A 15874-nucleotide genomic window follows, 5' to 3' on the forward strand; every position below is an offset into this window, starting at 1 on the left:
CACTCAAAATATAGTACTCAGAAAAACATTCATCACATAGTTGGTGAACAATTAATTGATAATAATTATTACTATTGAAAATAGCTTCCATTTTGAAACTTGCTACAATGTCTGTTGATTTAGCCCAATTTACATTTACTTTGGTGACAAATCCTGCTTCCCTGATTCTTAATCTAAGTAATTTGTGGTGTGGGGCTGCTCAACCCACAGCACTAGGGTGGAGAGAGAAATTAGCTTATGGATAAATATTTGATAGAAGTTGCTTCAGTAAGAATTATCCCAGGGCTTTAACTGTAACTAAGGGCAAAAAGAAGCACTTTTTCTCAGAGGTTGTCACGCCTGTCTAAACACATCTTCTAGGAACCATGTTGATTATGAGAATCAGAAAACCCTGACACAAATAGCTTATCCAATAATAATTTAAAACGTACATAATGTGAAATTCAAAGGCAAACAATTCTCTAGGGGGCTAGAAACAATATTTCTTTGTATGTCTTTTATTTCTTTGATTTTCCTCAACTTGTCTACCCTTTGGAAATCACAGGGCTACAGACACTCCATAAGTCACATTGTCCTATAACATCAGGGAGAGGGAAAAGACCCTCTCTCTCTCTTGAGACTACTTTATATACTGAAGGAAACTTCTTAGCAGTCCTTGGCTATGCCAAGAATGCAGCATAAGCCCATTATTAAAATCATTTCTGGAAAAGGTGATAGGGATACCAGGATGGCTTAAATTAATCAGAAACATCCACTCTTAAACATCCACTCTTAAAACATCATCTCTTCTTAAAACATGTCTTTAGGAACTCTCATTTTTGCATGATTTCTCATTCATTTGGGCCCCAAGGCAACTCTCTGGCATTCAAAATACACACATGGTGTCCACTAGGGTATAAATTTAAAATGCCACAGAGACAAATATTTTTAACTAGTCCCATAATGCAAAAAGAGAAAATACAGTAAAGCTAGAATAAGTGATGTGTGCAACATTTAGATTAGAACTTGAGCATCACATCAAGATCCACACCAATTCTCTCCCTAACTCCCAGGGGTATCTCGCTATGGGACATCTCTTGATGTGTCTCATTCAAAGTTCAGTCTCACATAGCTGAGTAGTATGCTTTGCATATTGTATGTATTTAAAAATATTTTATTAATTGAACTGCTTGGTTTAATATGTAGATCTAGAATTATCGATGATCATTGATTGTTTGGGCAATAGATATTTTTTATATAAATACAGATAGGCCAGTAGTAGCTATCTTTGTAAAAGTATGTTCTGTAGATCAAAAACAAATTTCTGATAGTCATTACCACCAGTTTGCCCTGAGTAAGCCATTATATACCACCTTTGCAAGACAGGTAAGATAGTTTGACTAAAAATGTTTCAATATATGACTTAAGTGAAGTAAGTACCACATGCAGGGAAAAATAAAACTGTATGAAATTAATATCATTTCCTCGAATACAGAAGTTAAATAGTATCCTCATGTTGTGAAATTATACAGGGAAATTAGCTTTAGTAATATATTTATCTATAAAATTGGTTTTCATGCAACTATGCTATTTAAAAATCTGAAGGAAGAAAAGATAGACAAATATATCACTTCATCCTAAAAAAAATAGATTTTAATTTTAATTTCATCTGAACTTTGGCAGATAATATTAGTATTAATGACTTGTTACACAAGGAGTCCTGCATGCCAGAGGAAATGAAGGAAGAAATACTTCTTATATTAGTCTGTTTAGCAATTAATGAAGAAAAGGGATGCTTTCCTGAACTGTTTCTTAAGGCCCTAAATTTAAAATATCTACCACAATATAGTCCAGCCCATTGATTTACTGATGAAGAATCTTTGTCAGTCTAAAAAATTAATTAATTAAAATGTATCATTTTCCTTTTTTTCTTATGTTTTCTAAAAGGTCTTAACCTGTAAACAGACAAACTAAGAATAATTCTTCAAAAAGTGTGGAAAAACTTTAAATACTCTCAGTGATAAATTTTTTTTTTCTGATAAATAAATGAACGAGACAGCAACAGCAGTTGAATAGGAGATAAGATATCATGCCTTCATGGAATATTGTTCTAGGAATTTGGACTGATTTCAACACAGAAGTTTGCCACATACTTTAAAGTAGGGTGAGGCCTGTTATATCTTTCTTTTTCTTTTTTAAGTTTATATTTAAGCTCCAGTTATTGACTAAAAAATAAATTTATATGTTCTTTTGTTGTGCTCTTTTTCTGTCCTGTACAAAGGTGCAGAGCCTCTAAATCTCATAGCTATTAGTCATGGTAAAATAGTCAAAACTGAATCATGACCGCATGAAGATGTTAGACAACATGCTGAGCTCAAATAGAAAATATAAAGATTAAATCATAGAAAATGTTGTGTTGGATTAACTATATAATTACATGCATGTATGTAGAGATCAAATACCCCAAGAGACAGACAGAGGTACAGACAGAAAAAGATACTAGAATGAACTCTATAATATTCTCAGTGACATGATATAAGCTTTGGTCTGCACCAACAAATGCTTATTAATATTTTTCTGTTATCTCTGTTTTGAAAGTGCAGAAGAAAACACCTTTTGATAAACAAATTAAATTTCTTTCTTTTTTAAATCATCAAATTATTTATTTCAGCATTTCAGTCTCATTGCCTTCCTTGGGTTTGGAAACATTATTTGTGTGTGTGTGTGTGTGTGTGTGTGTGTGTGCGCGCGCGCACTAGCAAAGGAGAGTCTGTTCTTTCCTCTTTAAAACTTGATTCCATACCCATTATATTCTCAAAAATGTTTTCCATCTAGCAAAATATAAATTTTATAAAATATATGCTTAAAATAATGTGTATAATGATAAAAGTAGACCTTCACTCTGAAGTTACAGAGAATAATTCTAGTAACTTTAAGTTGTTTTAATATGTTTAAATTGAGGTTATATATATGTAAAAACTCAGAATACTTTAGAACTGAAAATGGAGGTCACCCTGACACTCTGGTCCATTTGCTTCCATGAATTCTCAGGTGACAATGGAGAAAGATACTCTTTTGGAAATCAGTAGTGATAAAAATACTGTTTCACATGAAGTATTTCATCCCAGAGCCCATAAATTTAACATATAGAGAGATGATTTCATATAAGCATCATTTTTCTTTTAAAATGTTTTGATTTTCTCTTACAGATAGATGTCTAAATGTCAATGGTCAATTTTTAGCTGGCTAGAGGATGTGGATACAGAATATGTGGAGACATATTATTCTACCTTCTCTGATGAATACTAATAACAATAGCAATAAACAACAAAACTATTCATTAAACAGTAACAATATAAAATACCTACATAGTACATGAAATGTGCCAGGCACCCTTTTAAGTGCTTTGCATACACTGGGTCATTTAATTGTCACAACAACGCACAAGGTAGGTACTATTATTATCTGAATTAAACAGATGAAGAAACTGTTAGATGATCAATACCTCATCCCAAGTCACATAGTTAGTGAGTGGCAGAGGCAGGATTGGACTCCTAACACTGGCTCAATAGTTGTAACTTCAGTCAACTTTCTATTCTCATCCTCAGCTCCTTTCTAAAATAATATTCCTTCTACTGCAAAGAAGACTTAAGCTAAAGAATATCTTAAAAGTTTATATTTTTTAAAAGAAAATGATTCTCTCTCTCTCTCTCTCTCTCTCTCTCGTTCTGTCTCTCTCCCTGCGATTGCTCTAAATATTTTTTATCCAATTATATTCTCTTCAGTAAAATTTTAAAATATGATATAAACTCAAAAATCGTGTGAAGGCTGATTTATATGAATGTAGTATTGCTAATCTTTATAAAATGTGCAGAAACAACCAGGAGTAAACTCCATTAAGTTTGAAAAAATATCTTAAGATTCCATCAATGTTATCTTCTAAGCAAGATTTTGGCAAATTTAAATCAAATGTTCAGATACTTTCAGATAATTTTGCAATAAATCATATCACTATTCATATATTAATTTAACAAATACTTATTAAATGATGCTTATTGTGAGGTTTTGTTGTAAGAACTGGAAACACAATGGTCATGACTATAAAGTATCTGCTCTCATGGAACTCAAACTCTATATGAATGGCAGAACCATGAATACCAAGGGCTGGATGACTGAATTATTCATTGACTCATAATTTTGCTCAAAACCTGTACTAGAATTTTGCAGAAAATCATCTTAGAAGCTAGGTACGTAAATATGAATAAGACAAGCCATTTTCATCAAACAATTAATGAACTGGAGAATAAGAAAAATTAAGTGAATATTTAAAAAAGGAAGATGTGCTATGAAAACAGTATAAGGAGTGCAGTTTTATACCCCATGTGATATAAACATTGCCATAAAAACTCAGAGAATAGGCATCAAATCCAGACAGAGAATCACCAGGGAAAGCATCTTAGAGAAGAAACTTGAAATCCATTTTCAGGGTGAGTGGAATTATTCAGACAACAGGTAAAGATTGAACGAAAAGGGGGGAAAGAAAGATAGGAGAAGGAGAACCACCATGAGAACCACTAGCGATCTCATATGGCTGAAGGGCAGAACTCCATGGGATGCTGACTAACAACTTCATGCCAGGAGTAAGGGTCCAGTGTAGAAGATTCTCTATGTGTTCTCTGTACAAATTTGAATTGTATCCTGGAAAGACATGTGCTTATAAAATCATTCTGTTGATTTGATGTCTCTCAGAGATCTTTAATAACCAAGTTATTACTAATTTCAATCACTATATCCTGAATCCAAGGATGCTTTTTCACTGACTAGTCTTGTGGTGCCTATGATTTCTGAAGTCTTCTTTGAATTAAAGAAATCTTCCCTGGTGTCATAGGAGGACAATGCTTAGAAAAAACACCAAAGAGTGGTAACAGCTCCCACTCTGAGCTTTGTGTTTGGAACTCTTAAAACATTAACATCAATAAGTCTTCAAGGTATAGAAATGCAGGTGAGAAAGGTTGAGGGCTGAGGCCCCACAACTAATAGGTTGTGGTTCTCTACTAAAATTTCTGTACAAAGAGATTTTCTGCTATGAGGCATGGACTTCTAGCAACAATCAAATGATATTAGGAAATGGCAACAGCACAGGGTTCCTCCTTTATTAAAGATAGTAGGTCTGTGGATGGTTGAGGGGGTGGGGGAGTACTATATGTACATGATAAGCTAGAGATCATACACCGATTAAAATGATTAAAGAACAAATAAAATTATGATTAAATGAACATTAATGATGGCTATAAAATGCACTTTTGTATACACAGTTTAAAGTACAATTGTTTAAAAAACAGAAAACTTTCTTTGCAGCCATTTTCACATTGCCCCTAGGAATTTCTTTCTTAGGATTTTCAACCCATCCCAGGAAACACCTAAAGGACCAATAAAGACAAAATTCCTGTGTATGTACAAACTTATCATAAAGACAAAAGTAAGATGTGTGCCTAAGGAATAAAAAACATGCTAGGAGTAATTCCACTGTCTCAGGAGGCTGAGGCAGAAGCAAGCCTCAGCAACTTAGTGAGACCCTCTCTAATAAAATACTTTTTAAAAGGTCTGGGGATGTAGCTCAGTGGATAAATGCCCCTGAGTTTAATCCCCAATACAAAAAAAAATTAAGAAAACCTCTGGAGACATATATATTGCTTATCCATCTAAATTTAAAAGGCACGATTTATAAGATACATGAACATTTTGGGGGTTTGCCTACATATGACTGGTATATTCATGTACTTAGGAAATGTTGTTTTCCCTTAAAAATCCATCTTCCATACAAGAAAATAAACTTTATAAAAGGTAGTTGTAAGATAAATTGTATTGGTGTAGTTCTAACAAATAACGTAGAAATGATGATTTTCATCCAACACATATTTTTATAATCTCTGAAGAGTGAATAGAGAATCTGGTTCTACATTGTATTTTTGGAAAGTTCTTTATGTGTCCACTATCAAAAAAGTTTCAAGTAAAAACATGTGGAGAGATTTACATTCCATTTTGACTTTTACACTGTCCTAATATGTGGTTGTTTCATATTTCATTAAACCACCTACCAGATCCTTATTTTCTCTTTTTCAGATTGATATAAAATTTGTCTAAAAAAACTTCCTCTATAATTTGGATTCAAATAATGGAATTTCTGAGCACTGCTCTTTTGTGCTTGGAGGCCATAGACTTAATAGCTGAAAAGTATCATCCTGAAATCAGCAGTAATCACCAGGAATTTAGATTGGGAGATTAATCCTGGGAGATCATAGGAACATGGCTCCATCTAACAAATCAAAGGGGGACAAAGAAAAAGAAAAGAGAGCTCAGTTATTGTAGTTTATCTACATTGAGATATTAAAGTGCTTTTTCAAGTTCCAGTTGTGATCTATTTCCATTCATTCTTAAGTGTTTTTTTTTTGAAGATTCATTTAAAAGCAAGTCACAATAAACATAAACTCCATAAAACCTTATGAATGTTCTATCCTCAGCCCCACTAAATTCCTATTATTTAGCAAGTGGTAGACAATTATGTTTAAAAATAGACATTAATATACTGAAAATAAAAAGTAAAAATAAATCCAGATGTAATTTCATGAAATAGTAAGTACAATAAGATTTTTAATTTTATTCTAGTGAATATTTTTAAAGCACAAATTTACTGCTATTTAAATAAGTTGCACCTGTTTTATATTAGTGGTTACTTAAGATAATATAACTATTGACAAGTATTTCAACAGAAGTTACTCAGGAAATCTATAAAATTAAAGTTAAATCTTATAAACATATGTTACTCTTAGGGCCTATTTTGACTCTTGTTAGTATCTAATTGAAATATTTAAAATGAATCATTGCAATTTACTATGCACAATAACTAATATGTATATAATGCATGATTACAGATTAATTAGAGCATTACTTCTGTTAAGTTAATTTGCATTTGGAATGTTTACTATAAACATATTGATTGCAATTCCTTTAAGTGTTTTTCTCAAACACTGGTGACACAGTTTTCACAACCAGCCACTAGACATACATGCCATTCCTCACTGCCATCTTCTTTCCCAAGAGCTAGTGACTTAGTGAGTGGGTTTCCTGGGAGGCCAGCATCACTGTCCGGACTCGTAAGTCCATGTTGTGGCAGAAGCACACAGCTTGGCCCTGGAGGGTGTGACTGTTTGAGAGTTTGGTGGACGATTTGGTGGTCAAGGGTCATGAAGGGTTTTACTTGCTGTTTCTGGGATCGCTGTAGCTGAGGTCTTGCAGGACTTTCCAGGTGTGCTGGGACCTACAGAATCAAAACCAAACAAATACAATGTGGTGCATCATCAGGTAAATCAGAATCCTCCTTCCAGTAGTGGAGTTCTAACAATAAATACTACAACATCTAGTATCTCTCAGATCCATGGTCTATGATTCTGTCCTAAGTTGTATACAATTTGAATGGATTATGGTTTTTAAGAACTATAAGTTTTTAAGCTATACTAAAATACCTTCAATGTTCACCAATCTTTTTATAGAAATGACTATAACAATTAGGATCAAATATAAAAGCAACAATTCTGTTTGAGGATCTAAAAAGAGGAAGGCCTAAAATGATTCAAGAAAACTCTATCTGATCCACTATTATACATGATTTATATATAATATATATTCCTGGTCTTCCTTTAATTACACATAAATATTCTATGTAATATAATAAAACATTTTAATTAAGAAAATTCAAAATTATTTATCAGGTAAGAGAAACTATAAATTCATGTTCCAAGTATCAAGCGTGATACTCTGCGGATGGTAAAAATCTAGGTGAATTTTGCTACTTTTTCCCTCTAAAGTTTGTACACTAAGCCTAGTTTTATTTTGTACAATTATTATTTTTAATCTCTCTGTGTTCTAACCTATAGTAACAATGAATTGGCAGAGTCATTCTTATGAATTGACATATAAACAGATTCAGGAAAAAAATCTGACCACTGTAATGCACTAATCATCAAATGCTATGTCTTTATGAAATCCATTCTACAGAACATACCAGTAAAATTCTGGGCATCTTCAGTCTAGTTGTCATAATTAATGTACCATCAGCAGTAAAAGGACAATTTTAAGCATCTCAAGCTTTCCCTTTAAAAGCCTATGAATGCAGCATTGCTTGCCAGTTGCCTTTATATTTACTATGTAGTGATATGGCTTCTAATATATTTTCCTCAAGTGGCCTATATATAAACCTATTTAATGTTTCCCTCATGTTAAACAATAGTAAAGATTGCTGTACAGTGCTTATTTTTTTCCTTTTATTTCAGTTATACAAACTACTCCTTAAATCCCTTAACATGCATTAGCCCAGATAAATAGCCTTTACAAAGTATTTTGCATTTAAATTAGCTGGTTTGGGGTACAATATTGTCGTAGTTACTTTAGTTTAATTCTGTTATGCTGACATTTTTAGCATTATTTTAATTGTACTACCATAAAATAATTTTTCAGTCATATAAAAAAGATTAAGATTGGTAATAAAGATTACACATATTACTAATTATATTGCTATGAGCTTTAAAGTTGTAAAATAACATTTCATTAAAATGCCAGTGGTAATTTTTTAAGGGTAGCTATTTAGATTATCCTACAGTTTTAAGTTAATCCATCTTAATCTGTATACATTTACAAAATATGCATTATAGATAGCACTTTCAGTTTCATGAATCTGAATGATCTTTACATTATGTAACTGAATGCTGAAGAATATTGCATACTGACAAATGGGAAATATCTTTAATTTATAAGAAAAGCATGATTAATCAAAATTTTCAGCATTTATTAGCTAATTCGTTTTTTGCTCTTGAGCCATTGACTCTAAAAGCATTTGTTGGAGTGCATACTCTCCTGTTCTATGAGGGAGTACAAGAAAAATTGTGAGATGATATCAGGGTTTGAGAAGTTTACAATCTATTAGGCAGTGTTAATATAAATTATAGAAACAACAAAAATAAACAATATATACTATGTACTGTGTTAAGCAATTTACATGTATTATTTTATGTAATCTTTTTTATAAACTTAGGAGATAGGGTTTATTAGTATACCCACTGAGACTTAGAAAGGTTAAATGATGTGTCCATTATTATTACTCAACTGGTGGGGTAGAACTGCAATACATAAATTGCCTTCCTAAGCCCTACAATGACTGAAATAATTGAAGTACAAAGGAAGTGTCTAGTAGTGTATGCAATGAGATGAAGATGACACAAAAATAGTGCTTTTCTAAAAACATATTAGAAGAGAAAATGATAATAAGCCAGGTGTTGGAAAAAGAGATGGTACTACCAAGGTAGCAAAAGAATGGAAATCTCAAGATGAAATAAGACAAGGAGTTGGAAGATAATCACAAATCTTACTCATGAAAAAGAACTCACACAGGTACTTCCCTTTTTAAAGCAAGACTACCATCTCCTGTTCAGACCATTCAGTACAGACATAGGATACAATACAAATGAGACCAAATCTAATTCTAACTAGTTTATTAGCTACATATATAGAATTACAAAGGCCTAGCAGGCAAAGTAAGGGCAATCTGAGATCCTGTTTATGCAATATTTATTTATTTATTTTTTTATACTGTGGATTGAACTCAGAGGTACTCAACCTCTGAGCCACATCCCCAGCCCTTTTTGTATTTTATTTAGAGGCAGGGTCTCACTGAGTTGCTTAGCCTCGCTTTTCCTGAGGCTGGCTTTGAACTCCTGAGCCACTGGGATTACAGGCATATGTCACTGCACCTGGCTTCTATGCAACATTTGAAAACTGAGCAGAAGATTCTAAAAGCTTCATGGAACAGGTAAGATTCAATGAAATGTGATTACACTACTCCCCAGAAAATCTTTGACCTTTGCTATCACAGACTTATATAAGAACAATGGCACAACTCAGTGTGAAACACTAGTTAAACCATGTACATCCCATTTTAAAACACTTTTAAATTGCATGGGATCTAAAGATATAAAAAGATCTATTGCATTTCTTTTACTGACTATCCCCATATTTCACTGAATAAAGTAAATTAAATTATAGATTGATAGCAATTATTTATTCACTTAATCAAGAAACCTCTTTTGAGTGTCAAAAACATCTGGGCACATACAGCACATTGAAAGAAGAGGGAGAAGCACCTGCTCTCACATGGCTAATGATAAAGTCACAGTCGGGACAGGGATCAAGAAAACGCACTCTCCAAGGGCAAGAATTATATTTATTTTAATGAGTGCTGTAGTGCCATGTTTTCTATACATAGTCCAGAAAATGATACACAGCAGGAATTTAAAAATTATGTTCTTGTATGTATGAAGTTCATAAGTGAAATACAGAGTAATTAGAATGCAGTGTGAAGGTACTACGGTGATCATAGAGAGCTTTGGGAATCCAAAGTTTTTGGAACCCAAAAATCATATTCAGAATATCAAAGTCTTCACCTAGAAGGCTAGTGCTGCTGCAGGTTGAGGTTGTGATTTGTCCCATGGGACCGCCAAATAGATTAAGACCATTGAAATAAAAGTTATATACACAATGGAATATTATTCGGCATTAAAAGAGAATAAAAGTATGGCATTTGCCATAAATGGATGAAGTTGAAGGAGATTATGTTAAGTGAAGTAAGCCAATTCCCAAAAACTAAAGGCTGTATGTTTTCTCTGATTAGTGGATATTAATCTATGGGTAGGAGGATGGGAAGAATTGAGGAACTTTGGATTGGGCAAAAGGGGAAGGTGAGGAGGGGTTAAGAGGATAGGAAAGATGGTAGAATGAGATGCACATAATTACCCTGGGTACATGTATGATTGCACAACTGGTGCATCTCTATGCAGTGTACAACCTGAGAAGTGAAACTTTGCACTCCATTTGTGTACGACGAATTAAAATGCATTCTACTGTCGTGTACAACTAAGTAGAACAAATAAAAAATTTTAGAAAAAGAAAACCATAAACAAATCAAATATCCAGAAAACAATTAGTCCCTTAATTTGCTGCAAACTAAAACTGTATGTAATGCTTCCACTTTCTTGACCCCTTACCATCACATTACTAAAAGTCTCTTAATAACAGTTTTCTTTTTTTTCCTTTTTACCCAGCACATCCTATCTGCCTATTAAGAAAAATATTACAAGGCATACTAGAAGGCAAATAATACTGTTTGAAGACACAGAGAAAGCATCCAACCCAGACTCAGATTTAGCATGAAAATTGGAATTATCAGTCTAGGAATTTTAAAAACTGTGGTTAGTATGCCACTGGTACTAATGGATAAAGTGGACCACATTCAAGAACACACGGGCAATGTACATAGAGCAATGGAAATTCCAATAAAGAATTAAAAAGAAATGCTAGAGATCAAAAATTGTAGCAGGAAAAAAAGAATGACTTTTATAGGTTTATCAGTAGATGGAATACAATTAAATAAAAAAAATCATAACCTGAGGATTCTAAACTAAAACTTGAAAATCAAAATTCAGGGGTTGGGGATTTAGCTCAGTGGTAGAGCACTTGCCTGGCACATGCAAAGTCTTGAGTTTGGTCCTCAACAGAAAGAAAGAAAGAAAGACAGAAAGGAAGGAAGGAAGGAAGGAAGGAAGGAAGGAAGGAAGGGAGAGAGAGAGAGAGAAAGAGAGAAAGAAAGAAAGAAAAGAAGGAAGACTAAAATACAAAAAGAAATAAAATCTTAAAAAAAATGAGAATATTGAAGAATTGTGGGACAATACAAAAGGCATAACTCACACATAATGAAAACACCAAAGGATTAAAATAAGAGAAATGAACAGAGATAAATTTGAAACAGTAATGACTGAGAATTCCTCCAAATTAATGTCAGAAACAAAAGTACAGATCCAGAAAATTCAGAGAATCCCAAGGATAAACATAAGAGAAAATAAAAATTAAAGGAAAAAGAAAGGAAGAAGCAAGTAAGTTATGACTGCATGTATTATATTCAAAGTACGAAAAAAATCAAAGACAAAGCGAAAAGTCCTGAAAAAAGTGAGAGACAGGGAAGGGAAATGATTCACTTATAGAAGAGTAAAGATAAAATTTACATCTTACTACTCTTCAGAAACCATGCTAGCAAAAAGAGAGTAGGGTAAAATATTTAACATGTTAAGACATACCAACCTAAATTTTTTTTACTGTGAAATTTCCCTCCAAAAATGAAAAAAAAATAAGGATTTTCTCAAGCAAACAAAAATTGAGGGAATTTATTGCTAATAGATCTGCCTAACTAGAAGTGTTAACAGAAGTTATTTAGCAGGGATACAAATGATATAGGTCAAAAACTCAGTTGTACATAAAGAAAAGACCATCAGAAAAGGAACAAGTGAAGATTAAATAAAATCTTTAGTTTTCTTATTTTAATTGATTTAACACACAACATTTTCAAAATAATTATAGCAGTAATATATTATGTATTTTCATACATATGCCTATATCATATATATGCATATGCTTATGTATATATCAATATATATGCATATGCTTATATATTCTTATAAATAAGTGAACAAAAGCAATGATACAAGAATTAGGAGGAAAATACTAGTGTTATTTTGTTATTATAAAGTATTTGCATTACCCATGAATTGCTTTATTTGAAAGCAAATTTTTATTATTTATAAATGTATATTGTAAACCCTAGGGCAACCACTAAAAAAAGGCTTTAAAAATAAATATAACTGATATACTAAGAAGGGAGAAAAGATGACATCATAATAAAATGCTCAATTAAAACTACAAGTATTGCAAAAAGCATAGAAAACAAAAAAATATACAAAAAATAAGGATAACAAAAATGGTGATAAATATGTAGATATTTATTCAACTATATCAACAACTACTGTGAAAATCAATGATCTAAATGTACTAATGAAAAGAGAATAAGAAATACAGTTTAAATATAAAGGCACATATGAATTAAAAGCAAATGTATATAAAAGTTACATTAACATTAACATGAAAATACAGGAATAGCTATAATAATTTCAGACAGAGAAGATCCTATGGCAAGGAAATTTATCAGGAATAAAAATTACACCAGAAAGTGGTACAGTTCTTAATGCATTAAGGATTAATGTAAGACACCTAACAACAGAATGACAAGTTACTCAAGGTAAAAACAGAGAAATGCCAGGAAAAAGAAATGAGTCTGTTATAGGTGAAGACTTCAACATGTCTATATCGGAAATGGATGGATGTAACATGGAGAAAATCAGTAAGAAGATATTTGAACTCACGTCATCAAACAACTGGATTGTCACAGGTACTGAGATTTCCCATATATTTCCTACCCTGTACTTGCACAACCTTCCGCACTGTTGATATCACCACCTGAGTGGTACATTGGTTAGAAGTGGTGACTTACTATGAAACTACAGTAATCATGCCAATGTGGTACTAGCAATAGAGACAAATTGGTGAAAGGAATAGAATAGAGACTCTGTAATAGAGACACTCAAATGCAGTAAACTGTCTTTGACAAAGGAGCAAAGTCAGTACAATGGAGCAAACATGTTGTGGAACAAGAGGATATACACATACAAAAATAAGTTTATCTAGGCATATACTGTTATGTTTGGGTTTAAGTGTCCTCCAAAGTCTTGTGTGTTGAAGACATTATTCCCAGGGCATAGTATTCAGAGATGGGATTTGGGGAAGCTGATTGGATCATGAGAGCTTTGATCCCATGAATGGATTTATCCATTTACAAATGCATAGCTTAAGAAACAGATTTTATTATAAAAGTGAGCTCTCTCTTTGTTTTCTGGCCACCACAGGTGAACAGATGTCCTCTGTCATACACTTCTGCATTAACGTACTTTCTCACCACAGGCCCAAAAGCAATTGAGCTAAGTGACCTTAGACTGAAACCTGTGAAACTGGAGCCAACGTAAAGCTGTCATTCTTTAAGCTGATTTTTCTTGGGTCTTTTGTCACAGCAATGGAAATTTAACTACATATCCTAACCACATCATAAAAATTAACTTAAAATGAATCACAAATCTGCATGTAAAAATAAAAAGTATAAAATTCCTTTAGGATAACATAGTAGAAAACATAAATGACCTTTGGTATGGTCTAAACTTTTTTAAAAACAATGAAAAGTTTATTAAACTAGACTACATTAAAATTAAAATTTTCTGCTTAACAAAAGTTTCTGTCAAAAAGAATGAAAAGAGGGCTGGGCTCAGAGAGTTGTGGCTCAGAGGTAGAGCGCTTGCCTAGCATGTGTGAGGCACTGGATTCGATCCTCAGCACCACATAAAAATAAAATAAAGGTATTGTATATACCTATAACTAAAATAAATAAATAAATAAACATTTTTTTAAAGAATGAAACAACAAGACACAGACTAAAAGAAAATATGCATGTGATAAAGAACTATGATTCAAAATGTTTAAAGAATTCTTAAAACTCAACAATAAAAATGTCAACAACCACATAAAAAATGAACCAAAGACCTTATCAGACATTGCAACAAAGAAGATGCACAATTGACAAATAAGCATGTGAAAAAAAATGTTCTACATCTTATGTCATCACGTAAATGCAAATTAAAAGAACAATAATATACCATAGCACACCTATTAGAATGGCCAAATCTGGACTACTGACATCATCAAATGCTGGCAAGAATATGGAGCAAGAGGAATTCTCATTCATTGCTTGTCAAAATGCAAAATTGGTACAGGTATTTTGAAAGACAATTTTGCAATTTTTAATATAACTAACCATACTTTTACTATACAATCAACCAATTGCAACTTTGTTATCTATACAAATGAATTGAAAACATGTCCACTCAAAAATCCCACACATGGATATTTATATATCAGCTTTATTCAAAATCTTGGAAGCAAACATGATATTCTTCCTAGCATGTGGATAAATCAGCTATAAAACATTCAAACAATGGAACTGGATTATGAACCACAAGAATTGAGTTGTGAAGCTACAAAAAGATGTGGAGGAAACTGAAGTTCATGTTTCTAAATGAAAGAAGCCAATCTTTAAAAGTGCTTCCTAAGGTGTGAACTATATAACTCTCTGGGAAAGGCAAAACTATAAAGATCAGTGTTTTCCATAGGTTAAAATGTGGGAAGGATTGGATTTTCAAAGCAATTAAACTTATGTGTATGATACTATAATGGTGGATAACATAATTATATATTTTTCAAAACAATGGAATATACAGTACCAAAAGCACACCCTTAACTATTGACTTCAGGTGAGGGCGAAACATCAGTGTAGGTTCACCACTTCTAACCAATGTACCACTCAGGTGGGGATATCAACAGTGCGGAAGGTTGTGCAAGTACAGGGTAGGAAATATATGGGAAATCTCAGTACCTGCGACAATCTTGCTTTGAACTTCTCTAAAAAATGAAGTCTTTGGTAAAAGTTTAACAGAGGGTTAGATGTATTAAAAGAACCAGGGACAATGAGGTTAATGAATAAATAAAAGTATTTAAGAAAGAGTAGAATCACATAAATTCATTTCAAGAACAATGAGCTAAAAAGAGTTGATCAAGAAGGAAAAAAAGCCATCTCTGAATTACAGGAAACACAATATTTAGAAAAATATAATCACAAATATAAAACGTATGTATCTATGAGTTTCATCTGTTTCCTTTTTCTATTTGTTTTTAGATTAGAATAAGTGCAGGAATTCTGTCCACTAAGAGAATTACTGGAAATCCATGAAAAAATAGCACAGGACATAGAAGAAGTCAGGTATTGTTCTCTGATAATAGCAGTTGAAACAACAGTGACATATGATTTTAGGAGATTCTCTCTCTCTCTCTCTCTCTCTCTCTCTCTCTCTCTCTCTCT

The 15874-nt window shown here is 32.6% G+C and overlaps 1 protein-coding gene across 2 annotated transcripts in view; it reads right to left on the bottom strand.

Annotated features, from left to right (window-relative positions):
• The window catches only part of Tfec (transcription factor EC), a 173495-nt gene that overhangs the window by 26726 nt on the left and 130895 nt on the right, over nt 1-15874 (bottom strand). For both annotated transcript variants that reach the window (XM_048786017.1, XM_015488266.2), the window contains one exon: nt 7046-7297. In XM_048786017.1, coding sequence (XP_048641974.1) covers nt 7046-7297 — 252 coding nt within the window. The remainder of the gene's footprint in view (nt 1-7045; nt 7298-15874) is intronic.

The sequence above is a fragment of the Marmota marmota genome, unplaced genomic scaffold (genome assembly GCF_001458135.2).
Source record: "Marmota marmota marmota unplaced genomic scaffold, marMar, whole genome shotgun sequence".
In the NCBI taxonomy this organism is placed as follows: domain Eukaryota; kingdom Metazoa; phylum Chordata; class Mammalia; order Rodentia; family Sciuridae; genus Marmota; species Marmota marmota.